The sequence below is a fragment of the Bemisia tabaci genome, chromosome 9, assembly GCF_918797505.1.
Source record: "Bemisia tabaci chromosome 9, PGI_BMITA_v3".
Taxonomy (NCBI): Eukaryota; Metazoa; Arthropoda; class Insecta; order Hemiptera; family Aleyrodidae; genus Bemisia; species Bemisia tabaci.
The window spans coordinates 23,626,090-23,642,666 of NC_092801.1; the positions used below are offsets into that span (position 1 = coordinate 23,626,090).

The 16,577-nt window shown below is 41.0% G+C and overlaps 1 protein-coding gene across 1 annotated transcript; it reads right to left on the reverse strand.

The window, feature by feature from the left end:
• Window positions 1-2,358: 2,358 nt before the first annotated feature.
• On the reverse strand, window positions 2,359-9,683 carry LOC109039254 (uncharacterized). Its single transcript, XM_019054666.2, has 3 exons — window positions 9,531-9,683; window positions 6,665-6,917; window positions 2,359-5,097 (listed from the first exon to the last, which is right to left on the reverse strand). The coding sequence occupies exons 1-3, from the start codon at window positions 9,601-9,603 to the stop codon at window positions 4,650-4,652; spliced, it is 774 nt and encodes a 257-aa protein (XP_018910211.2). The 5' UTR covers window positions 9,604-9,683; the 3' UTR covers window positions 2,359-4,649.
• Window positions 9,684-16,577: the final 6,894 nt, after the last annotated feature.

Sequence of the window (16,577 nt, forward strand, 5' to 3'; positions counted from 1 at the left end):
ATTGTCAGAGAATTTTGGAAAATAATATTCAAAACTTTCCCAGTCAATTCGGTTTTTATTGAAAGAAACTTGGCAACGTCAGAAGGCTCATATTCGGCGTTCTTCCTTAGCACGGCAGAACTGTAATGTAGTTCCTCTAACTGTATTTCATTGAATAATGTTACCCGTTGGTAGGCAATGACGGTGCAGAGGGCGTCAGACGTAATTTTTTGCAATTCCGGTTAACACTGCATTTTTGCCGGTCATCCTTTCGTTGACGTCATGGAAATTTAATGTTCATGTTAAGTTACCCGATGGTGGCTCAGATGCTTAGGACGTTTGAGGAGTTAAGTAATTAACTAGCAGGGAGTTTATATTGGCTCTACGACTTCCTTCCTGCACGCTGGGCTTGTCGATTTCCTTTGACATTTTTGCAGTGGTGAATGCATAACTGAAGTGTGCTCCAGCTAGAATTGTATTTAGCAAATGGGTGGTTTTTATACGAGGATTAAAAATAAACAAGTGGTACGGGATATAACAAAAGAATATGAACTATGCAAAACGATAATCCGGGTATCGGAACTTGGCTGTTTTGAAAACGCCTTCAAATGCGGCGTGATACCTCACGCATTCCGGAGAGTTCAAATAGTTGTACCATTGCGCCTTAGAAATGCGACGGAAGGTTATAATTGAAATAGCCTTCATGCACGCTGGCCTTTTCGATATCCGTTAACATTCTTGCAGTCATGAATGCGCTTAAGTGCGCTTCAGCTAGAATTGTAATTAGCAAATAGGAGGATTATAATTAAACAAGTGGTTGGAAATGGAAACAAAATGATATGAACTATGCAAAACGATTATTCCGAAAACGGAACTTGGCTGTTTTGAAAACGCCTTCAAATGCGGCGTGATACCTCACGCATTCCGGAGAGTTCAAATAGTTGTATCATTGCGCCGTATGAATGTGACGGAAGATTTAAATGGAAATAGCCTTCATGCAGGCTCGCCACATCCCATCTCGGGCCCTGGTACCAGGTTTAAGGTCCGAGCCTCAAGCACGGAGGGGGGGGGGGTCCGAGGGGCATCCCCCGAGAAATTTTAGAATTTATACGACTAATCGGACGCATTTTGAAGCTTCCATTAAGAATTTTTCCATCAATTTCTGCGGAACAATTATGATTTTTTTTCTACTTTCACCACAAAATACTTAATTGCGAATTGTTGCATTCGAAACATCTGGAAAATGTTTATTTTTTTTAGGGGGGGGGGGCAGTGGCGTAACGGGCGCCCCCGCAGACCCTGCTATGCAGGGAGGCCCAGGCGCCTAGGGGGCCCTCGGCCGCCGGAATTTTTTTTTTTCTCTCTCTCTTTTTGATGCTTAGCTTTGGTTTCAAACTTTGGGCCTTTACTTACCGAGATGGAGCTTCTTCCTCTGATTTTTATTGTTAGCTCGGGGTATTTTATACTTCTTTCGGACTGTTCCTGACTTTTTGTTTGCTGGAGGGCCCCTGCCTTCCAATGTCCACTCAGTGATTACTAAACATTTTTCTTTTTTTTGTCCCTTTTCGTAATTCGGGATTTGGGAGATCCAAGAATCTAAATGATTCTTGGGCCTACGCCCCTCTGTAGATCCTTGGGCCTGGGCTGGGCCCCCGGCACCCTTTAGATCCTTGATCCTTTAGGGGCCCCATTTAATCGGGTAAGGGATCCGGGACGGTGAGGGGTGAGGCATTCCAAGTCCAAGTCCTTGATTTGAGATGTCTCGGGCCAAAAAATGGGAAGGGGCGGGGGGGGATAATTTTGGAATTTGATCTACATGGGGGGGGGGGGGGGGGCTAGAAAAATTTTGCGGGGGGGCCCAGCGGAAGTCGTTACGCCACTGGGGGGGGCATATGATGCTAGTTCTAAGAGGGCCAGGCCCCCTGGACTCCCCCTTCGTTTGTCTATGGCAAGGGAGTTGAGCCATGAGCCATTGAAGTCGAGGATGCCCAGACTGGAGACCCATAGCATCTGACGACGGAAGAAAATGAAACGCAGTTACTAAAAATATCCCTCTGTACTGAAAATCTTGAAAATAGATAGAAATTTCCCAACGAGTAAACTTCTTTGAAAATTTAAGAAGAATTCTACAGTGCCCCAGCGTGTTTCTGAAAATCTATTCACCTTTAGCGAAATTTTTAGGGTAAATTTCTCACTTTTTCTTACGGAACAAGGGTTGCATGTGAATTCGTAGTGGTTTTCTACGGGTAACACGGGCCCCCTCCAGGGACCCAGTAACCCCCCCCCCCCCCTTGTGGCGGGCCTGACGACTTCTATACGAGGTCAACTCTCGGTTTTTTAACAACATATTTGACCAACACGATTTAAAACAGGTACAAATAAAAGTGAAATAAAATTTTATTAAAAATTCGGATAGTTCCAAGATGGCGAAGAATAATATATACATTCATACAATACATATGACAGCACCAATTTTTAAGTTTTACAAAATTTTGAATAGTACATGAGGAGTATTATTTACAAGTGAATGATGCATGATAAAAAAGTACGAAAACATTATGTTTGACAGTAACTTCTAGTTTAAATTATAAGTCATGACTTGAAATAATTGTGAAGAACACAGCACACGTATGGATGTTACAATAAACAAAAACTATGTATTTACACTGTGATCAAGACGTCAAGGGCCATACTCAGAAAATGGCACGATCTGATACTCGCGACGAAATTTAATGAATCATGAACGTTTGTTTTTGTTACATAAAAGTGAAGAGTGACATTATAGTCTGTATAAGCTTGACAAGTAATTACAAACCAAAGTACTCTAATTTCAGCATGGATAACCAACTGTTTTTAAATAATGGTTCGCACCGCTAGCTCCTAATAATATGACCGAAAATCAAACGTTATCAAAGAATCATCAGTAAAAAAAGTCGACTTTTTGTCGAAATTAAGAGTGTTCTCGGCCGGTTTTATGTACCTCAAAATCTCTACTGACCTCGTACATATTTCTACTAAAAATCCACCGGTATGTTTACGTTATTTAATCTCTTAGCGCCCACAAGAATAGAGCTCTCATGACAAGATTACGTCAGACTTTCGATCATCCATTCACAGCAATCAAAATTTGGGCGCACAACTCAATGGTATACCCTCGTTTCAGGCAGACAACGCTGTTATACATTTAAAGAATCAAAGAATTTTTCGGAAAATTTACTGTGTCGCAATAAAATCAGTAATGGATCCCTAAGGAATAACGCTGGACTTACGTTCAGGTAAAGGAAAAACAAGCATATCGCCCACAGGTACGGTCGGGCGTAAGGTATTCATTGTGCTGCAGTTTTGATATTGCGATGTGTAGAGACAAAATTTGGAAAGTTTAAACTCTTATAACTCCGTTTATACAAAACTTTGAAGTTCTAAGAGTAGCTCCCTTGTTTTCGTCGTGAAATTTTCCTCTAGGGGCACCCCTCGAACTTTAAATGTGACGAAATAAACATCAAAATTCGCAGTTATTGTCAAAAATGTCATGTTCGACCTCTCTAAATGACCCGATCCACTGTGCGGCGCGAGGCTTGACATTAAAAACGCCTTCACTCTCGTGCATATGCAACACGGGCATCCATGAAGTTCGAATAGTTGCATCCAGGCGTTATAAGGAAATTCATTTATCGTTCATTCCATGCGACACTAACTGAAGGCGTCTCGCTTGTTTCTCATACTTCTAAACTTAATTCCAGCGTTGCCTGTTGTGCCGATGGAGTAAACGTTTACGGATTATTTTCGCAACATTATCAATTTTTCGAAAAACGCTTTGATTGTTTAAATCTATCAGAACGTTACCGATCCTCGGACACGCAATCAAATTTAAATATCTGAGCATGATTTGTGAAGCTTCCCTTCGCCTAATTTAAGGAGTCGTCCCTTGCTTCAATTTGTTTTTATTTTTTCCCCCTTGGAAAAATACTTTTGACGTTTAATTGCTACATTTTCAAGAAACAATCCTGATAAATTGCATAGAATTTTGAAGGAAAACGATGGCGATTCGTCTACTAGGCACTGCCACCCAGCAGCAGATTTATACAAACAAATATAGCGAAAGTTATTATGAAGGCTATAAAACAGTCATATACGATTATGTCAGTTTTGATATTTCTTGAAGTAGTAGACTGTACAAAATTTAGAAAAGGGTTTAAAACAAATTATAGATTAGCTAAAAATAATAAGATCTGTCCAAACAGCAACTTTCTACGCTCAATGTTAACCAAGATATTGCGCTTTGAAAAATTCGGTCTATGACGTCATCCACCACGGTGGTGACACCCTAAGTTTCTTCCACCTTGGTTTCATCAGTGGTGTGAAGCACAGTTTTACTGGTAATTCAACCTGGGACTTCGATGAAAGCAAGGTAGAAGAAACCAAGGATGTTACTACCGCGGTGGATGACGTCAAAAACCCTACTTTTCAAAGGGCGATGTCTCGGTTAATGTTGAACGTGGAATGTTGCTGTTTGGACAGGTCTTATTATTTTTAACTAATCTAAAAGAATGAAGCATCAAAACACAATTCTGTGACTAGCGAAACTGACCCACCGCAAAAGTGTGTCACTCGCCCATGACACTCCGGCGTGTACGTCATTTAAATGTGTTCGTCTGTTATGTAGCCCTCCATTACTGGCCTCTTTTACTGTCCCAAACATAGTCTGGCCAGTGACCATGAATTTTCAATTTAATTTTGACTTGTTTAGTGCCCTTTTGGTTGTCATGTAGTTCGAACTCTTTGTTTTCTAAAATTTTAGTGTACATGTCGCTAGTAAGAGGGGCGTAGAGGGGGCATTTCTTGTCCATTGGCTGAAACAGGACGTGCTTGTAACTGCCTTTGACCCTACCTAGAGACAGGTATTCCACGTAGTGTTTGCAGTTGCACCAGAAGAGGTTGAAATGGAATTTCTGTTTCTGATTCTCTTTCTTCGAGGACTCGAACATTAGCGCCGCCACAAGGGTTCCCACTTTACCGATGTGGCCATGTTTCTTCCCCCGGTTCATCAATTTCGCTCTCTTGTACTTTTTTCGCACGTCGATCAGAACTGGCCTCACGTTATGGAACCATTTGTGCAGCCTAGAAATAGAGATACATCAAAGGTCTCACTGATCAATTATGTTGCACCATGGAGCCATGCTGCCAGACTAAGGAGAAACACTGTATGAGCCATCGGGCGCTGCCAAATTTCCCCCGACAAATCACGAATTTATAGGAAAATCTGTGATTGATTCTCTTACAATTCTCTCTCTTCTTCCAATTTTACAGAGGGTTCCATTCGTAATTGAATCTAAAAAGTCTGAAAATTTCAAGGAGAAATATTCATAATTTTCCTCAAAAGTAAACGTTTCATCAAAAGAAATTTGGCAACTCTCGAATGTCCATACGGCGTTCTTCCTTAGCGCGGCAGCATAACTGTAGACCATTATTGAACCATGCATGTATGGCACCCTTTGTGTCTCCTAAAAATAGAAATTGTTCAAAGGTTTAACTGATCAATGGGCCTGTTGCAAACTTTTGCTAGAGCAAAAATAAGAGTTGTTTCTTATAGATAATGCCTCAAAAATCACGATGAGCGCATCGGCAAAGTCTGAAATGCACTCATAACTTCACAATCTGCGTAAGAAATTTGCGTTTTTTTAAGCTTCCCGCTTCAAAAACGATACTACGGCATAGGTGAACATTTTGTTAGAGGAGTCGCTCCATCGTCGGCGATATTCATCATGGCCGACGCTTGCACGCAGTTCCGCGCGTAATTCAAGGAGAGTTCAAGGTCAATCAATTCGGGCGTGGAAAATATGAACGTTAACACACCGATTGTTATCTGGTCTAATCCAGTTCAGGTGTTATCTCGTCCCATCAAACGTGTTTTGGCGGATTGGCGTCGGCTATGATGATTATTGCCGACGATGTAACGACTCCTCTTACAAAATGTTCACCTGTGCCGTAGTATCGTTTTTGAAACGGGAAGCTTAAAAAAACGCAAATTTCTTACGCAGATTGTGAAGTTATGAGTGCATTTCAGACTTTGCCGATGCGCTCATCGTGATTTTTGAGGCATTATCTATAAGAAACAACTCTTAGTTTTGCTCTAGCAAAAGTTTGCAACAGGCCCATTGAGGGGCTTGGAAGACAAGGCGCATAAGTGCAGTTTTTGCCATTTCGAGAAATACGTGTTTGAAGTTTCAAAATTACATTGATCCTTACGACGGAGAGAAAGCTCAAACTGACTTATGGATGCTTAAAAACTGGAATTTGGGAGCGAATTTTTCGCAGAATAGGCATCAACATTAGTTTTACTTGAAATCATTTAAATCTGAATCATTTCAAAAACTGCACTTATGCGCCTTGTCCTCGAAGCCCCTCAATTATGTTGCGATGGTTCGACAACCATTCAGGTACCTAATTCGACTGTTTATGTGCTCATTCGCGATTTTTGAACCACTTTTCATAAAAGGCGAGTTTTTTCTCAAAGCCAGCAAAAGCCTGTGACAGACATATAGTTTATTTTGCCATCAGGCCTTAAACGACTAGATTTATACGAAATCCATCCTTAAAGTAGATATAGGTTCTTCTTGAAAAAGTCAGATGTTAATAGAATACTAAACGATGAGTGTTTCTACGTACAGAAAAAGGAGCAACTTACGGTGGCAAAAAGTGTATGACCGTGCCTTCGTTGTTAAGGGCGTAAAACCATCGGTACGGTGGTTTGAGAGCGAATCTATTGGGTAAGAGTGAAGTGATCACGGTATCACCAGCATGGATCTTCAGGCTTCCACCCGGACCGGTTACCTTTTCTCGGGTATCAGTCGGGTCTTTCTTACGTTTGAATATACCAGACCACCAGTGCTTTTTCTTCTTTCCTTCACTATCACTCCCATTTTCGCCTCCTTGGACACCTGAAATTCAGTTCAAGTCTTTAAAAGGACGCCCAATCACCTTAAACGTAGTCATCAGTGAATTAATCATTATTATATATATATATATATATATATATATATATATATATTTAAAAGAAGCGAAATAATTATGAACAACATTTGCTTCAAGAAATGATGGATTTGAATCACAAACCGTTAAAAACCAGATCAAATCTTGTTTGTTTTCTTTCAAGATCGCAACCGAATTTACGGAAGGGAAATATTCTCGTATCTATTTAATACGTATACATTCTCACATCCACAAAACATTAATGAATGTGTTGGATGTTTTTAATTTTTACGGATCTTCGTTAAAATAAACGCAAACTTTTAATAATTTATTTCATCAAAATAATAAAACTTGATAAGCTGGATCATTTTCATCAACTTTCTCAGTTTGTATAAATTTCATACATTTTTTTTCAATGGGCCTGTTGCAAACTTTTGCTAGAGCAAAACTAAGAGTTGTTTCCTGCAGATAATGCCTCAAAAATCACGATGAGCGCATCGGCAAAGTCTGAAATGCACTCATAACTTCACAATCTGCGTAAGAAATTTGCGGTTTTTTGAGCTTCCCGCTTCGAAAACGATACTACGGTACAGGTGAACATTTTGTTAGAGGAGTCGTTCCATTGGCGACAATACTCATCATGGCCGACGCCAGTCCGCCAAAACACGTGTGATGGGACGAGATAACACCTGAACAGGATTAAACCATATAACAATCGGCGTGTTTACGTTCATATTTTCCTCGCCCGCCTTAATTGACCTTGAACTCTCCTCGAATTACGCGAGGAACTGCGCAAGCGTCGGCCATGATGAATATTGCCGACGATGGAGCGACTCCTCTAACAAAATGTTCACCTGTGCAGTAGTATCGTTTTTGAAGCGGGAAGCTCAAAATAACGCAAATTTCTTACGCAGATTGTGAATTTATGAGTGCATTTCAGACTTTGCCGATGCGCTCATCGTGATTTTTGAGGCATTATCTATAGGAAACAACTCTTCATTCTGCTCTAGCAAAAGTTTGCAACAGGCCCATTCTACATCTTATGCACGTCTATGGCACGGCCATGGCTGGACAAACAAGGCTTTCCCCACCCATGTAGCAGCGTTTTCAAAAATAGGAATTTGGTAGTGATAATATCAATTATAGTAGCTGTCAAAAATTCAAAAATTGGGTGATGGAAATAGTCAGGGCCGGATAAAGGGGGTGGCCACATGGGCCGCGGCCCATGGCGGCAAATCTAGGGGGCGGCAAATTTTGCAATTTTTTTCAATGTAGGTATAAAAAAAATCGGATTTAGAAAAAAAAGTTACAAACGAGAAACGGCTACAAAATCTCTCATTTCCTAAAGTATAGTAATTTCTAATTTTGTCGTCTTCCAGTGATACAAGAGACAGCACATTTAATTAGTCGAGTTAAGAGAGAAACCAAACACACAATTTGGCCTGGAACGGCGCGACTTAGGGAGAAATGATGACGAGGACTTGAGATGAAAAGGAGTAGCCCTCGGCGCGGCAATCGGCATGTAACACATATTAGCGCCTACGAGACTGCACGAATACTTCACGCATTCTATCAAACAAAGTGCGGTCATTGCGGTCAGCGTGAAACGGATAACGCCTGCAAGAATGCATGAATACTTCACGCATTGCGCCAAACACAGTGCGGTTAGCGTGAAACGCATGGCGCCTACAAGACTATGTGAATACTTCACGCATTGCGCCAGACACGGTGCGGTCGGCGCGGCGCGGCGGCGGCGGAAGTTAAAATCATTAAACCAAATTTTGTGTTTGTTCTTTCATAATTTTTTCGTTCATTTCTTATGAATGGAAGGCCTTGTCCAGTAGAGATAGGTTTACGAAACTTGACTTTCGCGCAAAGTTCCGTGACCTTTTGCTAGTAGTGTTGACAGGGCTTTCCCAAAAAATGTGATCAACACGAGTAAACGCGTCTTATGCACCCTCCCCCGCTGGCACGTTCACTTGATGGTTTTTATTGATGCTTCAAAACGAATGAGAAGGGGGCGGCAAAATACAGGCGGCCCATGGCGGCAAGTAGGAAAATCCAGCCCTGGAAATAGTCAGAAACAGTTATGCGATCTCATAGCTATTAGTTGCGATCTCATAGCTACTTCGTATTCAAAAGTCGAAACATGACTATTTACAGCAAGTTCGTATTTCACATATAGATTAAAATAACTATTTAGTAGAAGTTTCATAGCTATAAATAAACAATAAATTGACTGTAAATAGCTTATTTATATTTATCAATCTTGAAATGCTACTACATGGGTATTCAAATGAAGGAGAAGGAAAAGAAAAAACGAAGAATTATAAGAGGCTGAGGGAGAAGAAAAATAAGCAGATAAAGAAGAAAATAAAGAAGGAGAAGGAGAAGAGAAGAGAAGAAGAAGAAGAAAATAAAGAAGAGGAAAATAAAGAAGAAGAAGAAGATGAAAATAAAGAAGAAGAAGTAATTAAAGAAGAAGAAGAAAATGAAGAAAAATAATAAGAAGGAGACATTAAAGAGGAAAAAGAAAATAAAGAAGAAGAAGAAAATAAAGCAAAAGAATAAGGTAGTTTTACCTGGAACAAGCTCCGAGACCAGAATGAAAATGATCAGATACGTAAGAATGCGATGCGATAGGGTGCACTTCATGATAGCCCGGAGGATTCAAAATTCAAAAACGATAAACGCTGGATTGACACATCATCCCGCCGCTTTTATAGCGCCCTTTTTACACCACCGCTTTGACGTCTGCGACGCGACGCTGCACGCAAGAACGTATTTACGCGCGTCTTCGTCGAGGAAATTGGAAAGCACTCTCTCGTTGGTGGAAAACCAGAGCAAAAACACCGCTTACCGAGCTTTTCCATGGTCACAGCCTTTCTTTCCCTCTCGGATCTATAGGCTCCTGTTTGTAAAAAGAGCACCCATCGTTCCTATGCTGTCGTGATATGGAAAAACACCACATGAACCTTTGACTGTTGCCAAATCTCCCGCCAAAAATATGCAAATGGAGAATTGAGATGTTGCATGTGTGAGGAATTTGCGATTTGACTGTTGATTCTTATGTAAAAGTTCGCGAGAAACACGATGGTGCCGTTTCCTCTGAAATCAACTCCCAAGCTCAAAAAAAGCTCTCAAGTTGAGGCCAAAATGGAGCGGATATCCCACGCTATCCTGAGAGTCCACCTCCACATCAAAAAAATCTCTCCATGCAAAGATAGGGAGCAAGTACATTAGCAGGGTTCCCGTGTTTTCAGTTTTGGATTCCCCAAATAAAGTGGCAGCCCTGTCAATGTATTTGCTCCCTATCTTCGCATGGAGAGTTTGTCATGATGTAGACGTGGACTCTCAGGGTAGCGTGGGATATCCCCTCCATTTTTGCCTCAACTTTGAAAGCTTTTTTTGAGCTTGAGAGTTGATTTCAGGGAAAACCAGTGGCACTATCGTGTTTCTCGCGAACTTTTACGTGAGAATCAATAGTCAAATCGCAAATTCCTCAAACATGCAACATCTCCATCATTGTATGGTCATATTGATAGCAAAAATGGGAAACCAGTATCTCTGTTTGCAACGTTGCAGACTTCCTGTCATCCTTCATTTTCCCCTCAGAAAACTGAACAACGTATAATTTCTTGAAAACTTCCTTGATTTTTTTTCTCTGTTATCCTAATGCGGCAAGCAACTTATACCACTCCCAAGTCGCTCACATTGCTTTTCATAATATTAGAAGGCGAATTGATCGGAACGAGTGAAGTATTGAACCGCCACGAATAAATGGAGTGAACATGGCCGAAATGCTGCGGAAGCAACTATTACTGCTCCGAAGCCACTCACATTGCCTAACGAGATATTAAAGGCGAACTGATCGGAACGAGTGAGAAACAATATGTTAAACCGCCACAGTTACGAATAAATCGAGTGATCGTGGCCAAAATACGGCGAGCAACTATTACTGCTCCCAAGCCACTCACATTGCCCAACGAGATATTGAAGGCGAACTGATCGGAACGAGTGAGAAACAATAATGTGAGCGGAGAACTAACCTGATAATGCCAAAAACGATGCAGGGCTCCCTAATTTGAAAGGGTCCCCTACAGTGGCGTGGCGTGCTATGCGATATATCGATTGTTATGCCATTTAAACCTATGGAAAAGGATCGATAAATAGAGTGTTCTTAGCGAACACCTTAATAATCAATTCTTTACCATAGGTTTAAATGGCATAACAATCGATATATCGCAACTTACGCCACGCCTCTGGTCCCCGAGGACTCACAAGTAAAACATCTAGTGGTATTAACGGGGTCATAACATGGTGTTTTAAGTAAAAATGTCGCGTGAGCATTCGAATGTTGCCAAATTTCCACTCAAAAATATTTACTCTTAAAGAACGTTATGAATAAAAATATGAATATTTTCCCTTGAAATTTTTAGTATTTTTAGATCAAATTACGAACGAAATCTTCTGAAAAATCTGGAGAGATAAATTCAAAAATTTCCCTGGAAATTCGTGATTTGTGACGAGTCCATTTTTCAGGAGCCTTCGAGACCTCAAAATCTTTTATTCTTTTAGAAGTTGTGCAATCAGACAATATGGTCCCGTGGAGTTTTTAAAATCGATAAACGAACATGTAATCAGCACCATTCCCACGTAAAATTTCAAAAAACAAGATACATCGATCGAGGACGTCATCTCCTTAATTTAAAATCAGTAGTATTATAACCTCGATCTGAAGCTCCTATACAAGACTTTCGTGCTTCAGGGCGGATCCAGCAATTTGGCAACAACGGATTCCCTCCATTTAAACCTATGTTAAATAATCGATTCTTGTCGAGGCACCTGGTCCCTCCAAGAATCGATACATTTCCAGAGGTTTAAATGGAGAAAATACAGTGTTGCCAAATTGCTGGATCCGCTAATGTCGTGCTTTAAACATACCCGGCGCAAAAAATGATCACTTTGCACGTTGTTTGTCGCAGTCATTTTGAAAAAAGTCAATATCCCAGCAAATTAGTCATTTGCGTGCTACAATTTGTTTTTGCAACTGTTTTTTATGAAAGTTCAAAATTGTATTTCCTCTTTTTCCCGTGCCTCTATCCCTCTAATCACGCATAATATGAAGATTCGATCTTTCCGCATTGGATTTCTCCGCATATATGATTTAAATCTCTTTAACACAATTTCAGATCTATTTAACCTATCATTTTTTTAATCATTTCAATTCTTTTTTCACGTAGTGAAGTCATATGTATTGTTGGCTCAAGGTCCGAGACAAAAAAAATTTAATAATATAAAACATATTCTCGGTACTACTAAACTTGAACAGATTACGAATGAGCCTTATAGTGAGGTATAAAATAACGAGTTTCTCCTAAAATGTATTTGTCTCTTTGGTTGTATCTGTTTTTATTCCGCGGACGGAGCAAACACGTTTCCCATCCATGGAATAGGAACCTTGGCCTAAAAATCGAGGAGTTTTGTAAGTACGTAGGTAACTGAATCTGTGAACTGAAAGAATGAAAACACACCCATTCGAAAACTTAGAAATGCCCCAATTTCGTTGAATATGCCCAATTTTCGTAAAAGCCATTTGAAATGACGCATCTAAGTCAACTAGGTCCTTTAAAGTATCCCAAAGTAATTTCTTTTGACATCAAAAAGATTTTCCTGAACTATTTCTTCACCTACTTCGTAGTGCTCTGTACCTATTGAGCATTTTTATTTTTCCGAGTTGGTCTTTTCATTTTCACTGATTTGATTGAAGTACCTCGCATTTTTGGGCTAGTTCCAAAAACACGTATCTCGTGCCTGCCTCTGTGTGATTCTATTGACTGCATAGAAAATCAGTTTTCATTGAGTGATTAAACACAATACCGAGTCATCCGTAGTTACCCGCTGTACCGCCGCCTTTGAGCTCCTTGGATGCTCCTTGGTGAATTCACTGGAATTTGAGCCCAGCATCGCAATTAGCAATTTTTTGGGACTTATAGGTGCTGCCACTGAGTTGAAAGCACTTTGTGCTTTCGAAGTCTTCGTCCGGACCCGATTCTATTGAATTGGGCGGAAAAGGGAAATCAGATCTTTAATGCTAAAATCGCGGGTCCCAGGATGCTGTGTCTGAAACCACCAATCTCAGTGTTTCTGCCGGATTTTAGGACGGTTCGAAACATTGTTCAAAATACTGACGACGTCTTAAAAAACGTCTTATCCTAGCTATCCCCAAGAGTTAATCCTATTATACTGACAATTACAAGGGACGGGGACAGAATTTTTGTTCATCTGAGACATCGTGTTTCCCGAGATACGCACTTTTGCAGTGTCCAGGGCCGGATTCAGGGGGTGGCCACATGGGCCGCGGCCCATGGTGGCAAATCTAGAGGGCGGCAAATTTTGCAAATTTTTTTAAATGTAGGTATAAAAAAATATCGGATTTAGAAAAAAAAGTACAAACGAAAAAAGGCGACAAAATCTCTCATTTCCTGAGAGTATAGTAATTTTTAATTTTGTCGTCTTTTAGTGATACAAGAGACAGCACCTTTAAGTAGTCGAGTTAAGAGAGAAACCAAACACGCAATTTGGCCTGGAACGGCGCGGTGCAGAGAGCAATGATGACGAGGACTTGAGATGAAAAGGAGAAGCCCTCGGCGCGGCGATCGGCATGTAACACATATTAGCGCCTACAAGACTGCACGAATACTTCACGCATTGCATCAAACACAGTGCGGTCATTGCGGTCAGCGTGAAACGGATAGCGCCTGCAAGAATGCATGAATACTTCACGCATTGCGCCAAACACAGTGCGGTCAGCGTGAAACGCATGGCGCCTACAAGACTGTGTGAATACTTCACGCATTGCGCCAAACACCTTGCGGTCTGCGCGGCGCGGCGGCGGAAGTTAAAATCATTAAACCACATTCATGTTTGTTCTTTCATAATTTTTTTGTTCATTTCTTATGAATGACAGGCCTTGCCCACACAGAGATAGGTTTACGAAACTTAACTTTTGCTAGTAGTGTTGACAGGGCATTCCAAAACATGTCTTTAACACGAGTAAACGCGTCTTATGCACCCCTCCCCCACTGGCACGTTCTTTTGATGGTTTTTATTGATGTTTCAATACGAATGAGAAGGAGGCGGCAAAATACAGGCGGCCCATGGGCGGCAAGTAGGTAAATCCGGCCCGGGCAGTATCACCATCGATATGTAATTATGTACTAATGTTTCTTCTACGTAGATTACTGCCGTGCTAAGGAACAACGTCGTATGAACCTTCAAGCGTTGCCAAATTTCCTTTGATGAGACATGAATTTCCTGGTAAACATGTGAATATTTTTATCCCAAATTTTCAGATAATTTTGTTCGCAATTTCACCTAAAGCTCCTGAAAATTTCAAGGAAAATTATTAATAACTTGCCTCAAAAATAAACACCTCGTCGAAAGAAATTTGGCAACTCTCGAATGTTCATACGGCGTTCTTCCTTAGCACGACTGATTAGGGGTCCAGGTCCTGGACCCAGGCCAATCTCTCGACGGTGCAACTCTCAAACCACGTATCTCGTTTGCGGATTTGAAAATCTCCGTTCCTACTATTCCTTTTTTGCTGAGAGCGAATTAACATAATTTCGTGAAAGTTTCATAGAACTTTAATCGCACAGAGCAGAACAATCTGGGAAATTTTAAAGAATGAATGTTGAATGGTTTTTCTTTTTCAAAAATAAAGTATGGCAGGAAGTTTCACCGTTGCTCTGTTTCTGGCGAGACCCGAGTCCGAACCCTATCATCAATTGGACGTATTTCTATCAAACGGAACTATGTGCATTCTGACGTGAGCCCTGTTATGCACATATTCTCATGGGTCTCAGGGCTCATGTCTTAATGCACATAGTTCCGTTTGATACAATACGTCCAATTTGCCCTCATAGCCCGAATCCGGACCCTAAAGTTTTTGGGCATGAGGGTCCGGTATAGCTGACGAAGAATGGTGCTAATACTAAAATGTCATTTAAAAGGATTCCATGTTGGAAACTGAAGTATAATATTCAAGGGGCTTAGAGGACATGCAAGGCGCAAAAGTGCAGCTTTTGCTATTTCGAGAGATACGTGTTAGAAGTTCGAAATTACATGGATCCCTATGGCGGTGAGAAAGTTCAAACTGACTTTTTGATGCTTAAAAATTGGAATTTAGGAGCGAATTTTTCACAGATAATGCATTTAGACTAGTTTTACTTAAAATATTACTTATTTTTTTTTTTTTTAAAGACCTTTATTGACAAAAAGAATACAGCAATACAACGGTAGAGACATAAAAAAGACAAGTAGATAACAGGATATAGAAGTATAATAAGAGAGCAAAAGAATTTTAACATAGAGAGTTGACGATTTAGAGGAGAGAATCATGTGACTCCAGGAGCCAAGGTGGCGCCGAAATTACCCTGCGGTATACCATCGGCGACTTAAAATCATTAATATATCAATTTTCTAAGATTGCACTTATGCGCTTTATCCTCCAAGCCCCTCATTTATTCTGGTCCATTAATCCTTGGTTACTGATAAACAAGGAGATATGGCAATATGCCCACCTGATCGGTGTTCCTCAATGGAATTCGCGATAGCCACCTTGAACTTACGGCTGTATTCACACGCGTGCGTCGGTTTTATGCGAGTGCCAGTTGCAAGCACTCCATGTATGTGAACAGCAGTCGACGCACTACGCATGCTTTCAAACCTTTGCGCACACTCGCCATGCGTGTCTTCGAGTGTACATATAATTTCATTAATTCAGAACTGCACTAATATGCGCGATTGTCACACTGAGCCGTAAATTAGTGGCAAGGCGCGAATGATCGATTTATTGTTCTCCTTTGGAGCTGTGGTAAAGAATGGAGATGTTGCATGTGTGAGGAATTTGCGAGTTGACTATGGATTCTTAAGTTAAAGTTCGCGAGAAACACGATGGTCAGGGCCGAATTTACCAATAGGCTACATAGGCTATAGCCTAGGGCGCAACATTTTAAGGGGCGCAAAATTTTTGAGAATTTATTAAAAAACGTGACTTATTAAAAAGTGTCTACGTTGTGGTTGACAAAGGTGTATTTTTTTTTAAGGTGAATTTGAACATTTTCCGGATACTTAACATCCTCCTTCTGATCTGGAGGGGAGGGGCGTCTGGGAGACCCCCCCCCCCGCTCCCCACAAGAGCGCCTACTTTTAGGGGCGCCACCCTAAGTTTAGCCTAGGGCGCTAAACATGTAAATCCGGTCCTGACGATGGTGCCACTGGTTTTCTCTGAAATCAACCCCCAAGCTCAAAAAAAGCTCTCAAGTTGAGGCCAAAATGGCCGGGATATCCCACGCTATCCTGAGAGTCCACCTCTACATCAAGACAAACTCTCCATGCGAAGAAAGGGAGCAAATACATTGACAGGGCTGCTACTTTAATCGGGGACTCAAAAACTGAAAACACGGCATCCCTGATAATGTACTTGCTCCCTATCTTTGCATGGAGAGTTTGTCTTAATGTAGAGGTGGACTCTCAGGGTAGCGTAGGATATACCCAGCCATTTTGGCCTCAACTTAGAGAGCTTTTTTTGAGCTTGGGAGTTGATTTCAGGGAAATCTAGTGGC